The 15,965-nt window shown below is 40.5% G+C and overlaps 1 protein-coding gene across 1 annotated transcript; it reads left to right on the top strand.

Annotated features, from left to right (window-relative positions):
- Nucleotides 1-1,558: 1,558 nt before the first annotated feature.
- si:ch211-225p5.8 (sodium channel regulatory subunit beta-1) lies at nt 1,559-4,700 on the top strand. Its single transcript, XM_070438219.1, has 6 exons — nt 1,559-2,046; nt 2,407-2,573; nt 2,855-3,092; nt 3,503-3,677; nt 3,909-3,963; nt 4,186-4,700. Exons 1-5 carry the CDS (start codon nt 2,001-2,003, stop codon nt 3,952-3,954), a joined length of 672 nt encoding a protein of 223 aa, XP_070294320.1. The 5' UTR covers nt 1,559-2,000; the 3' UTR covers nt 3,955-3,963; nt 4,186-4,700.
- The last annotated feature ends 11,265 nt before the right edge of the window (nt 4,701-15,965 follow it).

Here is a 15,965-nt window from a genome sequence, read left to right as displayed (position 1 = left end):
TGCTGAACGCTTCCCTTCGCAGAATGGGAAACTAGAAACCAGATCTGGGCTAAAAATAAAAAACACCAGCATGTGTGGTTTGGAATAGAGGGTAGGTGTGTGTGTGTGCGCGCGTGTGTGTGTGTGCGCGTGTGTGTGTGTGTTCTATACAGGAGTGGTGAAAGCACAATAACAAATGGATACCCCCCCCCCCTCTACATCAACAGGCATCAGTTTTCATACACAACTGTTAACTGTTTATCATGAGTCATATTTGCTTTAAAGCTTTAATGTTGTCACCCTCAAGGTCTAAGTAAACCTGTGTGTGTGTGTCTGTGTGTGTGTGTGTGTGTGGTGTGTGTGTGTGTGTGTGTGTGTGTGTGTTGTGTGTTGTGTGTGTGTGTGTGTGTTGTGTGTGTGTGTGTGTGGTGTGTGTGTGTTGCATCACATGAGAATGTCCTAGACATACAAATAGACCTAGACATTCGATGAAACAGAGATTAATTGCATCTCTTGTTATTGCGCATATCAAATTACTGTACATCAGTAGAGCACATTTCATTAACCAGCTGAGATTTCCTCACATAACAAATACACTTGAAAACATGTGAGGTAGACATGTGTACATACAGACAAGGTAGAGAGGTGATGGATGGCATGTTATTAGATCCTCATAGGCTATCTGCTCCTTGGGTCTTTTTGTCATTATGTTGTCCTTCAGTCATCTGTTTTGTGGACCTTGCCTTCTATTGCAATAGCCTTGTGTTTCCAAGTAATTTTGCATTGAATGAGCTTCAGATTCCTGATAACAGATATCTGATGACATCAGATACATCTTGTTGATGCTGAGTCAACCCTGCCTGTGCATCAGACTGACAGTTGAAGAAAGTGTTGCTTTTGCCAAGGAAGTTATTAGAAATATAATATAATAACTTCATTTTCCATCCCACTTCTGACACTACTAGGAAAGGCCAACAATGACAAATACATTCATGGATTGTTTGATATTCTGGAACATTATAGAGTTGTGCATCATGTGTGTCCTATAAGCAAACTATAGACAGGCACACATTTGAATACACATACGCATGTCTGTATCTTGCCTCATTTGCTTAACAAATTTGACATTATGTCACATTTCCTGGTCAGTGATAGTGAAATGAATACTTATTTGTAGATTTTTTTCTCTCAACTTAGAGTGTGGACAAAATGTTTATCAAAATAACCATCCTTCATAACCAAACTGTTAATTGGGCAATGTGCATTACAACTGCAGTTTCATTACTGCCTATAGGGTCCATCTATTCTCAGAGATTAAAACCAGAATGATCATTGACATTGATTCAATCAAAACCATAGGCCACTGAAAGAATCCAAACAAATAACTATTTAATTGATTGATAAAATAAGAATAGGTTGTTGGTTAAAACAAAGCTTAAATGATGTGTACAAGAAACAGCCCCATATGGTAATTAGTTGGCTATGATTTGCATTAGAAAGGTTTGGTTGGCTTGGCTATCATGCAATAGTACATTGATTTCAACTTCTCTTTGGCCTTAGCCTGGGTGCGCTAAAACTGTTGGACATTCAAGACAGGCATGTATTCACACGGTCTAAAAATAGCATTGTAAAATACGAACTCATACTGTGTAGACTAGAGTGTAGGCTGGAAACTGCATCGATGGCTTCTGTGTTGTTATTATTCGCGTAGCTTGAAGCAAATTAATAAGTAATAGACTCCGATTAATTGATAGAGATCATACATAAACTTCAATCCGTTTTGATCTGAACAGTTATCATTTGGAAATGTCAAACTAACTCTGATTAAGCGGAAATCAGAACATGCCAGAATAAGGTAGAAAAAGTATTGATTAACAATGGCGAAGTTAACAACATAGCAACCTATTGGAAATTAGTTCACTCCGTTTCATGCAAGAAGAAACTCGTGGGGAGTAAAGCAAGAAAATTAAAATAGGGGGATTTTATTCAATTCATTTGCTGGCAAGAGTTTTGGAAGAAAAATGATACAACAGTTATTATCGTCACTCCTGGTCTTTGTTCTTTGTGGTAAGTTTTCCCTTAAAAAAATTGAGACCAAAAAGATAACGAATCAGCCTGCATAACATACTATAAGGCTATGGCCTAATGCAAAAGTCAAGTGTGTACTGCTGTTATAAAATGATATGTAGCCGACAAAAATTAAAAATTTTAGCTTGGTTATTATATTATACATAATTATAATTATCAATACGATGTATTGTTCCTGATCATGTTATTGTTGTTGTTATTTATAACCCCACTGATCTTGGGCGAGTATTTCATCATCATGTCAAACTGCTGTCTAATTCCTTGCTCTTCTCTCTTCTGGCCCCAACTCCCCACTCCTCTTACTCTGCCTCTGGCATCATGATCCCCTGGTTACCCAAGTGCCACATTGTCATGGGGGCTGTGCAGAGGTGGACTCCATGACAGAGGCGGTGGCCGGGGAGAGCTTCCTCATGGGCTGCATCTCCTGTAAGAGGAGAGAGGAGGTCCAGGCCCATACCACGGTTGACTGGCACTTCAGAGCCACAGGAGAGGAGGAGTATATCCACGTAAGTAGGCCTACTACATACTGACTAGCTGTAAAGTGTATTATGTATTAATTAGTGTGTATTATGTAAGTGTATAATGTTTTTGTAAAGTGTAATGAAACTTGTTAAATGCACTGTAAATAAAATGGGACGTGACTACCAAGACAATAGAAAGGCTAAAAATGACAATATGGAACAATTTGGTATAGAGGAATGCATGTATAATACCGTGGGTGAAATATTACGTAATTTATCATCTGGGAGTGTATAAACACTGTGTGGGTGTTCTACTTTCTTTTAAGATCTTTCACTATGACCACCCACACCCCAACACCCTCCACGGGGACTTTAGTGACCGGCTAGAGTGGCAGGGAACAATGGGGAGTAAGGATGTACAGATAGGAGCCGTCTTCATTCACAACGTCACGTTTAATGACACAGGGACCTACCGCTGCACCTTCCAGCGCACCCTCTTCCTCCCATTGGATAATGAATATATCACAGTGGAAAAGGAGGTGGAGCTTACTGTGGTGGCCGAAGGTAATGGGGATCCCTCCCAGTGAACAATGTTTCTACTATCTCTTGCTTTTTAAATCAATCTCTCTTTAATGGTCTTTGTTGTGTATGTGACAAACTCCTGAAGTTCTTCCTTCATGTTTTTCAGTCAGTCTGACCACGCTGTATATTTAGATTCTTTTCCCTCTTAGTAAAAAAACAATGCATCTTATGTAACACACGTTTATGTGATAATAGGATGAGCCCAAAAATACTGTTAAATATCCACATTTCCTTTTCTTACTTCCTCATCCCTACCTATTTAAAAATGAGGCCCGTTAACCATACTTAAAAGTATTCAGATTCACCTTGAACTCTACATGCACTCTATAGAAATGAATGTATACAGTAAAGTACACATGATCTCTGCAAAGCACTCCCTTTCCTCCTCCCAGCCAATCGGGAGCTGTTGTCGGTGGTGTCAGAGATCATGATGTACGTGCTAATCGTGGTGCTGCAGCTGTGGATGATCGTGGTGCTGATTCACTGCTACAACAAGATCTGGGCTGAACACGAGGCGCGGGATGCCCGCAAAGCCTTGAGGGCCCAAAAACTGGCCCTAATAAAAGAGTGAGAGCCAGTCTTAAGTATTTGCTAATGTATACTTTATAATGTGCAAATGTACACGCCATAGAGATTGTGTAATTTGTGAATCAAAGGATGTCTATGGTACATATTCTCCATTCTACTCTATACCAGATACTGTAACTTCACTTTCTCTGTCATTATTTCTCTCTCGTCATCCCTCCATCTCTTTTACTTCCTGACCATTAACTCAGTCAATTTTTTTGACATTTCCAGATCTTTAGACTCAAAGGACAATTGTGATGGAGTGCTTCTGGAGTGACTTGTTWCYGTGAGTTTGTTTTGAAATCCTCTCACATGATTGAAAGTGTGATTTTATAGACTTGATTGTACCGTATATATGATTTTAGACCGCTGACTGTGGAGAATACATTTTATTACTTTCCCTATTCTAAATTCGGACACATTTCACTGGAATCAAAAGCTTTTTTGCATTGCTATTCTTAAAGCAGATGTTTGATCTTGATGTATTTTGTTTGTGTGTATCTAACAGGTAAACATCAAAGYTGGAGAACTCTGTCACAAGCAATTGTTACCACTACACTACTAGGCTATTACCTCATAGAAACATAATTTGAATGTCTTAGCATAGTGTGTAACACATGCAGTTTACAATGTACTTGATTTACTGTACGAGGTAGTTGCAGCTGATGTGAGTGGTGATTAGATTAACAGATGGTGCCGAATATCCTTAGTGTGTCAACTCAACAGAGAATGTCATCACGTGATAGATCAACAGTTCTGACAAAGCTCTGATTACAGATAGTTCCACCTGAGCTACATAGAAAGCTTTGGCAGGAACAACCGTGCATCTACATAGGTCTCATCTGCAACCATGTTATTACAAAAAAATGTAATCGCTTTAGAGATATTTTCACAAGTATGTGGTATATTTTCACAACTCTTAGAACAAAATACCAAACTGGTCACACTTGTAATGCAGCAAGTCTTTCATTCAAAACCTGTCATTGTGCATCCATTTGGATTATAAACATCTCTCACCACACAGCCATTGATTCAAGTTTATTGTGAAATGTTTATTGGTTGAAAATAACCTAAACACAACAATATCTTTTCAAATGAGTGTTTTTAATTACCAGTTAATCCAATAGCAAACAATGCAACTCAGAAGTTCTGAAAGTAATATGTTACAGTACTGTTAATTACAGTAGATTCACAGTTTTCACATTAGGCAATACACTTACATTACCCAACAAAATTGACAGAAAATGTATCCAATGTGTGACCAAAGGTGTGATCAATGAAAACATCCTCTACAATCATTCATGCACATTTAAAAATATATATAATTGCAACATAGATGTACTGTCTGTAATCAAATGTAAGAAATTAAATGAAACAAATTAAATAAAAATGAAACAACGTTTAGCATGCATTAATTTGCATCAAGCCTGTCTTGTGCATTTGGCCATAAATTCTCATCCACATCACAGTGAATGTCATTGTTCATGCATTGCGGTAAAAACCTTTTGGTAAGGCAAATCCAAGCTTCATATTGGTCTGAAATGATGTTGTCACCTGCCTAATCCATGGCCAGAAGGAGGGTGGCACGCTCCTGGGGAAAGCGATCGTACACCTACCACCATGCTGAAAATAATTCCTCAATAGGGTTGAGGAAAGGAGAGTATGGGAGCAGGTATAGGGTCACAAATCAAATTGTATTGGTCACATACACATGGTTAGCAGATGTTAATGCGAGTGTAGCTAAATGCTTGTGCTTCTAGTTCCAACAGTGTAGTAATATCTAACAAGTAATCTAACAATTCCACAACAACTACCTAATACACACAAATCTAAGTAAAGGGATGGAATAAGAATATGTACATATAAATACATGGATGAGCGATGACCGATGGGCATAGGCAAGATGCAATAGCTGGTATAGAATACAGTATATACAGTTGAAGTCGGAAGTTTACATACACTTAGGTTGGAGTCATTAAAACTCGTTTTTCAACCACTCCACAAATTTCTTGTTAACAATCTATAGTTTTGGCAAGTCGGTTAGGGCATCTACTTTGTGCATGACACAAGCCATTTTTCCAACAATTGTTAACAGACAGATTATTTCACTTATAATTAACTGTATCACAATTCCAGTGGGTCAGAAGTTTACACACACTAAATTGATTGTGCCTTTAAACAGCTTGGAAAATTCCATAAAATTATGTCATGGCTTTAGAAGCTTCTGATAGGCTAATTGACATAATTTGAGTCAATTGGAGGTGTACCTGTGGATGTATTTCAAGGCTACCTTCAAACTCAGTGCCTCTTTGCTTGACATCAAGGGAAAATCAAAAGAAATCAGCCAAGACCTCAGAAAAAATAATTGTGGACCTCCACAAGTCTGCTTCATCCTTGGGAGCAATTTCCAAATGCCTGAAGGTACCGTGTTCATCAGTACAAACAATAGTACGCAAGTATAAACACCATGGGACCACGCAGCCATCATACCGCTCAAGAAGGAGATCCGTTCTGTCTCCTAGAGATGAATGTACTTTGGTGCGAAAAATGCAAATCAACCTTGTGAAGATGCTGGAGGAAACACATACAAAAGTATCTATATCCACAGTAAAACGAGTCCTATATTGACATGACCTGAAAGGCCGCTCAGCAAGGAAGAAGCCACTGGTCCAAAACCGCCATAAAAAAGCCAGACTACGGTTTCCAACTGCACATGAGGACAAAGATTGTTATTTTTGAGAAATTTCCTCTGGTCTGATGAAACAAAAATAGAACTGTTTGGCCATAATGACCATCATTATGTTTGGAGGAAAAAGGGCGAGGCTTGCAAGCTGAAGAACACCATCCCAACCGTGAAGCACGGGGGTGGCAGCATCATGTTGTGGGGGTGCTTTGCTGCAGGAGGGACTGGTGCACTTCACAAAATAGATGGCATCATGAGGCAGGAAAATGATGTGGATATATTGAAGCAACATCTCAAGACATCAGTCAGGAAGTTAAAGCTTGGTCGCAAATGGGTCTTCCAAATGGACAATGACCCCAAGCATACGTCCAAAGTTGTGGCAAAATGGCTTAAGGACAACAAATTCAAGGTATTGGAGTGGCCATCACAAAGCCCTGACCTCAATCCCATACAAAATTTTTGGGCAGAAGGAGGAGGCCTACAAACCTGACTCAGTTACACCAGCTCTGTCAGGAGGAATGGGCCAAAATTCACCCAACTTATTGTGGAAAGCTTGTGGAAGGCTACCCAAAACAATTGACCCAAGTTAAACAATTTAAAGGCAATGCTACCAAATACTAATTGAGTGTATGTAAACTTTTGACCCACTGGGAATGTGTTGAAAGAAATAAAAGCTGAAATAAATCATTCTCTCTACTATTATTCTGACATTTCACATTCTTAAAATGAAGTGGTGATCCTAACTGACCTAAAACAGGGAATTTTTATTTGGATTAAATGTCAGGAATTGTGAAAAACTGAGTTTAAATGTATTTGGCTAAGGTGTATGTAAACTTCTGACTTCAACTGTACATATGAGATGAGTAATGCAAGATATGTAAACATTATTAAAGTGGCATTATTGGACCCATTGGGGCGGTATGCAAATTGAAGTGTGTCTAGGGTGACAGGTAAGGTGGAGGTGATATGATCCTTGACTAGTCTTTCAAAGCACTTCATGATGACAGAAGTGAGTGCTACTGGCGATAGTCATTTAGTTCAGTTACCTTTGCCTTCTTGGGTTCAGGAACAATGGTGGCCATCTTGAAGCATGTGGGGACAGCAGACAGGGACAGGGAGAGATTGAATATGTCCGTAAACACAGCAACCAGCTGGTCTGCGCATGCTCTGAGGACGCAGCTAGGGATGCCGTCTGGGCCGGCAGCCTTGCGAGGGTTAACACATTTAAATGTCTTACTCACGTCGGCCACGGAGAAGGAGAGGGGGGGCCCGTAGTCCTTGGTAGCGGGCCACGTCGGTGGCACTGTATTATCCTCAAAGCGGGCAAAGAAGGTGTTTAGTTTGTCTGGAAGCAAGACATCGGTGTCCGTGACGTAGCTGGTTTTCTTTTTGTAGTCCGTAATTGCCTGTAGACCCTACTACATACGTCTCGTGTCTGAGCCGTTGAATTGTGACTCCACTTTGTCCCTATACCAACATTTTGCTTTTTTGATTGCCTTGCGGAGGGAATAAGTACACTGTTTATAGGTCGGCCATATTCCCAGTCATCTTTCCATGGTTAAATGCAGTGGTTCGTGCTTTCAGTTTTGTGCAAATTCCGCCATCCATCCACAGTTTCTGGTTAAGGTAGGTTTTAATAGTCACACTGGGTACAACATCTCCAATGCACTTCCTTATAAACTCAACTCACCGAATCAGCGTATAAAATCGATGTTATTCTCTGAGGCTGCCCGGAACATTTCCCAGTTCACGTGATCAAAACAATCTTGAAGCGTGGATTCCGATTGGTTAGACCAGCGTTGAATAGTTCTAGTCACGGGTACATCCTATGTGAGTTTCTGCCTATAGGACGGTTGGAGCAAAATGGAGTCTAGGTCAGATTTGCAGAAGGGAGGGCGGGGGAGGGCCTTGTATGCATCGCAGAAGTAGCAGTGATCCAGTGCATTGCCTACATGAGTGCTACAATCAATATACTGATAGAATTTAGGTAGCCTTGTTCTCAAATTTGCTTTGTCAAAATCCCCAGCAACAACAAATGCAGCCTCAGGATATATGGTTTCCAGTTTGCATAGAGCCCAGTGAAGTTCCTTGAGAGGAGGGATATACTTGGCTTTGATAATAACCGACGAGAATTCTCTTGGGAGATAATATGGTCGGCATTTGATTGTAAGGAATTCTAGGTCAGGTGAACAAAGGGACTTGAGTTCCCGTATGTTGTTATGATTACACCATGAGTCGTTAATCATGAAGCATACACCCCCGCCCTCCTTCTTCCCAGAGAGATGTTTATTTCTGTCAGTGCGACGCATAAAGAATCCCGGTGGCTGTACCGACTCCGACAACATATCCAGAGAGAGCTATGTTTCCGTGAAACAGAGAATATTACAATCCTGGATGTCTCTCTGGAAAGCAACCCTTGCCCTAATTGCGTCTACCTTGTTATCTGGACCTTGGCGAGTAATATACTCGGAAGCGATGGGTGGTGTGCACGCCTTCGAAGTCTGACCAGGAGGCCGCTCCGTCTACCTCTTCTGTGGCGACGTTGTTTGGGTCAGCCTCTGGAATCAGATCCAATGTCCTGGTTGGTGGTCAGAACAAAGGATCCACTTCGGGAAAGTCGTATTCCTGGTCGTAAAGTTGGTAAGTTGACGTTGCTCTGATATCCAATAGTTCTTCCCGGCTGTATGGAATAACACTTAAGATTTTCTGGGCTAACAATGTAAGAAATAATACATTAAAAAAATGAAATACTGTATAGTTTCCTAAGGACTAGAAGCGAGGCGACCATCTCTGTCGGCGCCATCTTTGTTTGGGCCCGAAACCATGCCTGACCACCTTTGCATGCTGGAACCCCTTTGCATGCTGGAACCTGACCAGTGGCGACCCGTCATTCAGGGCAGAAAAAAAAAAAGAATACTAAAATATATAAACAACTATTATTTTTTTTCAAATATCATTGAGTTAATAAAGCCGCATACACACATGGTCTCTTTTTTGTTTTCTTGAGAAAGGCAGCTCCAAAATGTAGGTGTTTCAGCCTAGCTCAGTGCTTTCTGTGGTGGTGGGGCGAGCCAGCAAAAAGTTAGGAGCATTGCTCCTTGATTGGCTCAGTGTTCTGTCACTCATGGGGACACTACGTCATTGCCAAGTTTAAGTCCTTAGTAAGGGTAGACATCCAAAAATGCAGCCTTTGGGTCCTGCCATAGATATATATTACAAGTGCCCGTCCAAGATGGCTCAAGGTCATTGGCCACAGATAAAATAACGTAAAATCACGTTATATGTACAGTAGCTTTGATTGGACTGATCATGTCAACATCTTACTTTTAAAGTCTTAGCTCGCCGTCATCATCATGAATCAAGTCGACAATATACTGGCAAATAATTTTTAATCTTTGTCATGTGAAGAGAAATAATGAAGAGAAATTATAGATAAAACGTATCGGTTCTCATCGGCAATTGGATATAAAGATTACACAACAAGTTGAAAATTGCAAATTCAACAATGAGTCGTTTGGAAGGAATCAGTGGCTAACTGCAAGCATTGGAAAGCAACCTCTAGCCTGCTATTCAATGGCGTGGCTGTGTTTTTTCCCGAGTTCCCACCATAAATCCAGAGAATGCCAGACTTTGATGACAAAATTTGCCCACAAAGAACCGCCGTGCCACTTTCATGTTTAAGTGAACACATCACAAGCCAAGGTGAGTCCAATAATGTATTGTATGCTGCTGCATAAATTACATAATATGCAAGGGAGATAGTTTTACTTTCTTAGCTACAGTATACATAAGTGTATGTTGTGTAGTAAGCTGTAAGTAGCCCATGTGCCTCACCCTAATAATTTGGTCTATTTTCACCTCTTAATTTCACCTAACATTACTGTTCTGACTCGGTGGTGCTGCACACGTAGCCTATAACCTGTTTTTGAAAAATGTAATTTAATATTGTAAGAGGTTTCATTGTCAGCTTATATGCCCCCTTTATCATACGGTTCTGACTTGGTGTACAGGGAAAATACTGTAAGAGCAGCCCATGTTCTGCATTCTGTTGATGTACATTTCAAAAGTGCTGAACACATAGTTATATTGACTATGTCCGTCTCATTAATGTCTTAATCTGAAAGGATCGACGCAGGAGATGAGAAGCAGGTACTGGGAGTGAAGGGTTATTAACTGACGGACACAAAACAGCGTCTGGACAGGAACACATAACAACGATTAATGCAGACACAGGGAACACCACAGAGGAACAGGCAGATATACAGGGGCAATCAACCACGTGAAGGAGCCCAGCTGAGTCCAATGAGCGGTGCTGCGCGTAATGATGGTGACTCATGCGTGTAAAGACGGGTAGCCTGGCGCCCTCGAGCGCAAGGGAGGGGGAGCGGGAGCAGGCGTGACATAATCAAAATTAGGAAATGCCTCTTGTCCGCTCATCGTTCCCGTATGCTAAATTTTGTACATCACAATTGTCAGTAGAAACCACATTTGTTTAAGCAACTCAACCATATCAGCTATGTTTTTTAAAAAGGCAGTAAACGAGGCTGAATTAATTGTTTCGCTGCCAGACAAGGCTCCGCTAATAGCAAGGTGTAGCGGTGGAAAGGATTCACTCCATTGTCCTGGAAAGAAAGCTCTGCTGTTGGGACAGGCATAGGCGGAAATCCCAGGGGGGACGGGGGGGACACGACCCCCCCATCTTGGGAAAAATATGATTTGTCCCCCCCAATATATCACTGTAAACATAACTATGTAATTTCAATAATATMAATAATACGCAATGAAAGCACTTGTGCTGATTATAGACACTTAATAGCGCGTTTTTAAGTTTCAAAAGATTGCGACCCCCCCCGCCCTTTGCCTCACAATGGTTTGATCCACTGCCAGTTCTTTAGCTGGCAAGGTAATCGAGGGTTCGTATCTACTGTCCGAAAGGGACATGTACGTAACTGACGTGAGGTTAATCCAGTCAATCCATAGCAGGTCCATAGCAATGTTATTTATTTATTTTTTATGTTGGCAGGGTTCACACTGATCCAAGATCAGCATGCAGCTGTAGTGCTTCGACGTCCCTGTGATAAGGTTAGCGATAAACTGAAGTCCAAACTGAACAGAACAGAACTACACTCTCTTCTACCATTGTCTTAAATATATATAATGATCTCGTTGCAAAATATAAATTATCGCTAGTGAACTTTTTTTTATTTTATTTCACCTTTATTTAACCAGGTAGCAAAGATTATAGCAAACACACAGAAACGGAATTGGTGCTCGCTAGCTTTACAAATTCAGCTATTGTTGGAAGCCAGCCAATATGAAACAAACTATTAAAATTACAAAAGGTTGCAGCATGTGTTGTGTAAATGTGTGTGTGCAGCTAGGCCAGCCAGTCAGGTAGAAAAATGGCAGAAAAAAGTAAGAAGACGGACATCAGAGTATTTGTCAGTACACCAAAACGCATAGTAAGAACTCTAGTAGCCTAATATCTCAAAGACTAGTTGATAAAATGTTCATAAGAAAGAAGTGAAATGCTAATGGAAATGTTTCACAATGATGTCATTAGGCAGAGCAGGCAACAGATGGCACACAGACAGCAGAGCTGGGGACAGATATGCAGGGACAGATTGGCAGAGACAGGGAGTCTCAGGTAAGTTTGTTGAGTCTTTGTTTGGCAACATTATGAAAGGTTCTCAATTTTTTTGACTTGTAAAATAGGGACATAATTGGAAAATGCCATGGATACCCCCACTCTCAACTTAAAGTGGTGACTAAACTAAGATTTGTTTACGGCAATGGTATTGCTGTTGTGATTAATTGTGTAGTTTTGGGTACCGGTAGTTAGGAGTACGGCAAACACCTTATTTATTTTCTAGGAGACAGACTGTGAGTCAGTTAGGGTGGTGAAAGGGAAAGAGCCAGGGAGAGAGACTTCAGAGGACAGTGTCACAGCCACGGCAGGACCAAGTGTCACCCTTGTTGCCAGCAGCACCAGTATAGGGGACAGTGGCACAGCATTGTCCAGTTACCACAGTGATGGCACAAAACCATATCAGCCACACCCACAATTTATAGAACCGCAAACTCTTGCCAACAGAGTGTTGACGTTTCAAGAGAGATGGTTTCGCGATTTCCCCTGGCTACATTATAATCCATCAATAAAAGGAGTGTTGTGTTTTCACTGTAGCCAAGGGTTTTCAAGCCAGCCATCTTTTGGCCAAAGACAGATTCCTTCATTAGTGCAGGATTTAGGAACTGGAGAAAAAGCCATTGAAAAATTCACAGCACATCAAAACTGCCAAACCCAACGCCACTTTGTAATTGTAACAGCACACCAGCTAAATCCAATTCAGTGTCCAGTTATCCAGCACGTGGGGTAAACAGCAGGATGACGCAAGGCATTGCTTGATGAAAATTGTTAGTTCGTGGCGCTGCGGCACGCATGTAGTAAGACAGGGACAAGCCTTTAGAGGCCACACGGATGACAGTGGGAATTTATACCAGATTTTGAAATTTAGGGCAGAACAGGATGATCCCATTTTACTGAAGTGGTTAACAGAGCGCTACCACAATGTACACAGGCCCCAAAGCACAGAATGAAATTCTGAACATCATGGTCAATAGTCATTCGAGGCATTGCACTGAGATTAGGTCTCTCCGATTTGTACAATTTTCATTAATTGTTGATGGTACTCAAGATGTCTCTGGTGCTGAACAGGAGAATGTCTGTCTGCGTTATGTTGACCATACCATGTCCCTCACAAGGATTTATTGGGCTATACAGGGTGTCGGAGACAACAGCGAGGGCATTGCGAAAGTGGCAACATGATGTGTTGTGAGGAAACCCGCAAACATTGCTCGTTCTTTTGTTTCAGTAGTGTGTATAGCAGTGGTTCTCCAACCTTTTTGGGGTACTGGAACCCCTGCATATTTTGAGGCAAGGCAGGCAAGTTTTGAGCGGTCCCTCAGGGACCTCCACCCCCTCTATATTATATGTAACACTTACTGGAAACCTTGTGGTACTGACTACATTCATTACACTTTTTATTTTCACGGACCCCTTGCAATTAGTCCATGGACCCCTTTTGAGAACCCCTGGTGTAATTGATATTTGTTCTTTGTTTAGTAGTTTTCAGTACACTTACAAATTATTTATTTCATGTTATTTTATTTAAAATTGCATACTTTGTTGCGACATACTTGTCCATAGCTTGCTGTTTGAAAGTTTGAGACCACAGACCTGCGCAGGCTTATCTGTTTATATTTGGGTTTTTCATTGAAGTAGTTATTTTGCTTTTAGAACTGTACTTATTTTAAGCTTTTTGTTCTTGCAAAGATATTGTAGTAGACTCAGGCCAGGTTCACATATTTAATGACTATATAAATGTATCAGAAAAASTCAAATTAAAAGGTCAATTCAATACGGAGACCAACTTTGTGATGGTTCTCAATGGAGATTCTTTTAGATGTGATCTCACCATGTTCATTGTATTTATGAAAACTACACCCATACAGTGTACAGTACCATTGTCACCTACTGACCTTTCTTGATATTGRTGMTTGTAAGTACGAATACCTGCATACATACTGGACTGGTAAGSAGCACTGCTATAACTATTATTAGTAGTAMAATTATAATGATTTAAACATTTGAACAAGTTGGGAAAACCCTTCAGTTAACTACTGTACCTATCAATTATCCAGTTGTAGGAATTATGGTTCCTCAATATACATTTAACAACGTATGCTATGTGTTACAGCACTACTTTTGGTGTCCCCCTCAGGAATTGCTCTTGAGAAAATTGAATGTAATTGTCCCCTCCAAGGTTGATATCAGATCTTCGCCCCTGGGGACAGCTTTATGTAGGCCCTAACAGTTTGTGGACACCGCTTGTCGCCGTTATAGTGCAATTAATGTATTGTTCAGTGACTTTGCTGGCATGCATCTAAAAAAAAATTGGGGCGTTTTCCCCACCAAGATTTACATGCTAAAATCTCCACTGAACCTGACATTATCCCACAGAATGACATAGGTGACCCCTTCACCTTGACAGGCGTGCTGCTCAATAAGGTGTGCAGTGTTGTAGGATCCAAGTAATGTAGGCTACTGTAGCTATTTGATCATAATGTAGTCCTACCAGAGTGGCCTGCCATCAAAAACAAAGGAGAAAATGCATCCCATAACATTTTAACATTTTAATAGCTGTTCTATCATTCAGCCTACAGTAGTAGCCAATGTGTGGGTTTCAATGTAGGCCTAGATTCCATGAGATTTTCGGGGGAAAAAACATACAAGGCTTGATATTAACATGTTTATCCACTTGTCCTTCAGACAAGGAGGTGACTGAAAATGTTGTGTTGTTTGATGCAAGAAACCACTTTACAAAATAAAATGAATTCTTATTCCCATACCATTATTACAGAGAATGAGACAAATTATGCTATCCTCTGCCTATTGGCTACTTGGCTTATTCAAGCTTGTCTCAAAATATAATACTGCCCCTTTAAGTAAAAAAAAAAAAAAAGCTCTTTACCTGACTCGCATATCAAAGTTATATAGGTTTTGTGCTCCTGTAGGAAGCAATCACTCCCCTATTGCTGACTACAAATGATCTATAAATGGGTTAATAACTCACTAACTAGCAAAGCATAAGAACAAAATGCGCACATGGCTACATGCAGCTCTCGCTTTGATCTCAAAACATGTGCATCTACTCACGACCGCTCACGCTGTAATCACAGTTTAGTTCAAAGTAAATGGGATAGATCCATATATGGCAATGGTCTATTTGCATATAGGCCTACTGCAGCTCTGATCATTTATGCCACACCGGTCTGTGTAAATAACGGGCTGAGTATTGCATGTCAATGCAATAGAATCCTACTCTGATGCGTTTTGCCTACAACAAAATCTCTTGCATAGTACATTTTGTTTAGGTATGTTGCATTGAAAGTGGCTAATATTGCGTTGATTCGATCACCATTGCCACATTAAAGGGAAATGTTGATAGTGTTAACAGGGAAAACTCTAGAACACTGGTCACCAACCTTTTCTGAGTCAAAATCCCAGTCAAAATGCAAGCCGAGATCTACCACTCAGATTTTTTTAACATGACTTAAAAACGTAAGCCTATGCAACATTAACCAATTAAAAACAGTTCTGTAGCAATGCGGTTTGTGCAGTAAGCTATAGGCCCAATACATTATCACCGCATATTGGCCTTGCTTGAATTGCCCTGACAATGAATGCATTGTATTTGGAGACATTTGTTTAATTATATTTCAAAATTTGAGGTAGGCTATATGATCACACCGGTAATAGATCAGTTGTTGTATTACTTGTGAAGCACAGCTGAATGAGCATACATTTCAATAATTTGCTTTTAAATGTATTGGGCTAATGATGCCTGCATCTGATGGTCTGAGCACTGTTCGCTAGAAGAGTCCGGTGTTTCAGCCTATGTAAAGGTGCCTATTGTATTTCTTTGCAGCGCATACATCATTTCAGATGTTCAAAATGTATAAAACCTGCAAAGGCATTTTTGAAGCGTTGCCTCTATAGCTAAAACCGGACACTCATTCATTCTTCATCGCGCAGTCTTCTAAAC

The sequence above is a fragment of the Salvelinus sp. IW2-2015 genome, unplaced genomic scaffold (assembly GCF_002910315.2).
Source record: "Salvelinus sp. IW2-2015 unplaced genomic scaffold, ASM291031v2 Un_scaffold596, whole genome shotgun sequence".
NCBI classification, from domain to species: Eukaryota; Metazoa; Chordata; class Actinopteri; order Salmoniformes; family Salmonidae; genus Salvelinus; species Salvelinus sp. IW2-2015.
This window is presented reverse-complemented; position numbering and strand designations above follow the sequence as displayed.